Here is a 2010-nt window from a genome sequence, read left to right on the forward strand (position 1 = left end):
TAAACTCATGAGCTGATAAAAGTTAGAGCTCAACAGCTTTAGATCAGGTCCTTTTTATCTCATCATCGGTGATTTAGGAATTAGGCTAAAGAAGTAAAGAGCACCTTTTTCTTAGCATCCCTCACACAGCGGTATGAGTCAACAATATTCCCATCCCCATCCCCATCCTACAGCTCAGAAGCTTAGAGGGAAGAAAGTCCCAGACTGAGTGAGACACTGCCAGGGGGTGTCAGTGGGCCCAGGTTGTGTCTGCCTCAGTCACCAGCTGACATTTGTCCCATGCTCTTCATCCTCACTCATCCATCAGTCTTCTCTAAAGCTGGCCTTTATTTTGTCACCCCTCCATTGGTCTTTGACTGCCTCCCTCTTTCCNCTGCTCTATTTTTATTCTTTGGCTTACTGAAAGTCTCTCAGCTTAAAGGTCATCAGGGGATGGTGATGGGACACACATATGAATAAAGAAATCAGCACTGTAGTTTTAAATTGCATATTGTGGAATGAGGAAAAGCAGCAGCCTTAGAGGGAACAGGAAGGATGTGTGTGCAAGTGTCCGGAGGCTGGCCCAGGGTGACCACAGTGGCCAGCAGGCCATGTGTAGGCCTATAAAACAGAAAGACTGCTGTCCGTAACTTGTGCCTCTGCCAAGGGCCAACTCTTTCCTGATGCTTCCTGTGGTTTAGGTTCATGAACTCGAAAAATCCAAACGTGCCCTAGAGCAGCAAGTGGAAGAAATGAGGACCCAGCTGGAGGAGCTAGAAGACGAACTCCAGGCTACAGAAGATGCCAAGCTCCGTCTGGAGGTCAACATGCAGGCCATGAAGGCCCAGTTTGAGAGGGACTTGCAAACCAGAGATGAGCAGAATGAAGAGAAGAAGCGGCTGCTGATTAAACAGGTAGGTCAAAGGCAGCGTGGCCTCCAGAACAAGGACATGCACATTCTCAAAGCCCAGTTCTGTGTCAATATCTTATCCATTCATATTAGAATACTTTATTTTTATTTTTATTTTTTTTTCCTTTTTGTCTTTTTTTTCGTGACCGGCAACAGGATCGCAACCCTCGGTGTCGCACCCGCACCTCGCTCAGCCAGTGAGCGGCCAGCCTGTATGTGGGATCCGAACCCTCGGCGGGATTGCNCAGTGCAAATTGTTTATACCAGAGTGGTGTTTAAAGATCCCTATGAGTGAAATTCAGCTACCGTGGTTTTCTGTTAAAAACTGCTCAGTAACAGAGAGCCCCTCTACAAAGTGACAGAAAGTTCTGTTCACTCACCCAAGGAACTAGAGCCCTCACGTGAAGACCAGCTTGTGAAAGGGTACTTGGATTTAACTGCATAACGAAATGCTGTCTGTTAGGTGCGGGAGCTTGAGGCAGAGCTGGAGGATGAGCGAAAACAGCGGGCACTTGCTGTGGCTTCAAAGAAGAAAATGGAAATAGACCTGAAGGACCTTGAAGCTCAAATCGAGGCTGCCAACAAAGCTAGGGACGAAGTAATCAAGCAGCTTCGCAAACTTCAGGTACGTACAACCAGCCAGCCAAGTCTTTGGCCTGTGTCATGTGGCCCTACTGAGATCAAGCACTACACGACCCACACAGCTTTCACCCAAAGTCAAAGTGGGAAGCTGGGGAAGAAAGCACTGTGCAGCACCTAACCTGTCACCTTGCCACCAAGCTTGGTGCTGAGCCAGCGCCATTCCAGGGGCACAGTGCAGACATCACCCTTGGCTGTGGGTGGGGCGGCAGGCCATAAAGACGGCACATGTGTATCTGCTGTGTCTGCAGGATGCGCCTGAACCCATTTAGTGAGACAGAGCTGGGGTGGAGTCACCAGGTGGAGCATCCTTGCCAGAACATGCTTGTGTGGCCCCGAACAGCCTCCACTGAGGCTCAACCAAACACCCACCCTACAGGTCACCTCGAGAGGAAAGTTGTGTGGACTTTCCTCTTTTAATGCCGTGAGCTGTGGTCTTCTTTTCAGTCTGTTTTAAGCATCACTTTTGCTACCCAGATGAC

The 2010-nt window shown here is 49.2% G+C and overlaps 1 protein-coding gene across 1 annotated transcript in view; it reads left to right on the forward strand.

Annotated features, from left to right (window-relative positions):
- The window catches only part of LOC103606789 (myosin-10), a 46554-nt gene that overhangs the window by 28127 nt on the left and 16417 nt on the right, over positions 1–2010 (forward strand). Inside the window, exons 18-19 of the mRNA XM_008591335.1 lie at positions 681–893; positions 1353–1529. Of these exons, the coding sequence (XP_008589557.1) occupies positions 681–893; positions 1353–1529 (390 nt within the window). The remainder of the gene's footprint in view (positions 1–680; positions 894–1352; positions 1530–2010) is intronic.

The sequence above is a fragment of the Galeopterus variegatus genome, unplaced genomic scaffold (genome assembly GCF_000696425.1).
Source record: "Galeopterus variegatus unplaced genomic scaffold, G_variegatus-3.0.2 Scaffold6841, whole genome shotgun sequence".
NCBI lineage: Eukaryota > Metazoa > Chordata > Mammalia > Dermoptera > Cynocephalidae > Galeopterus > Galeopterus variegatus.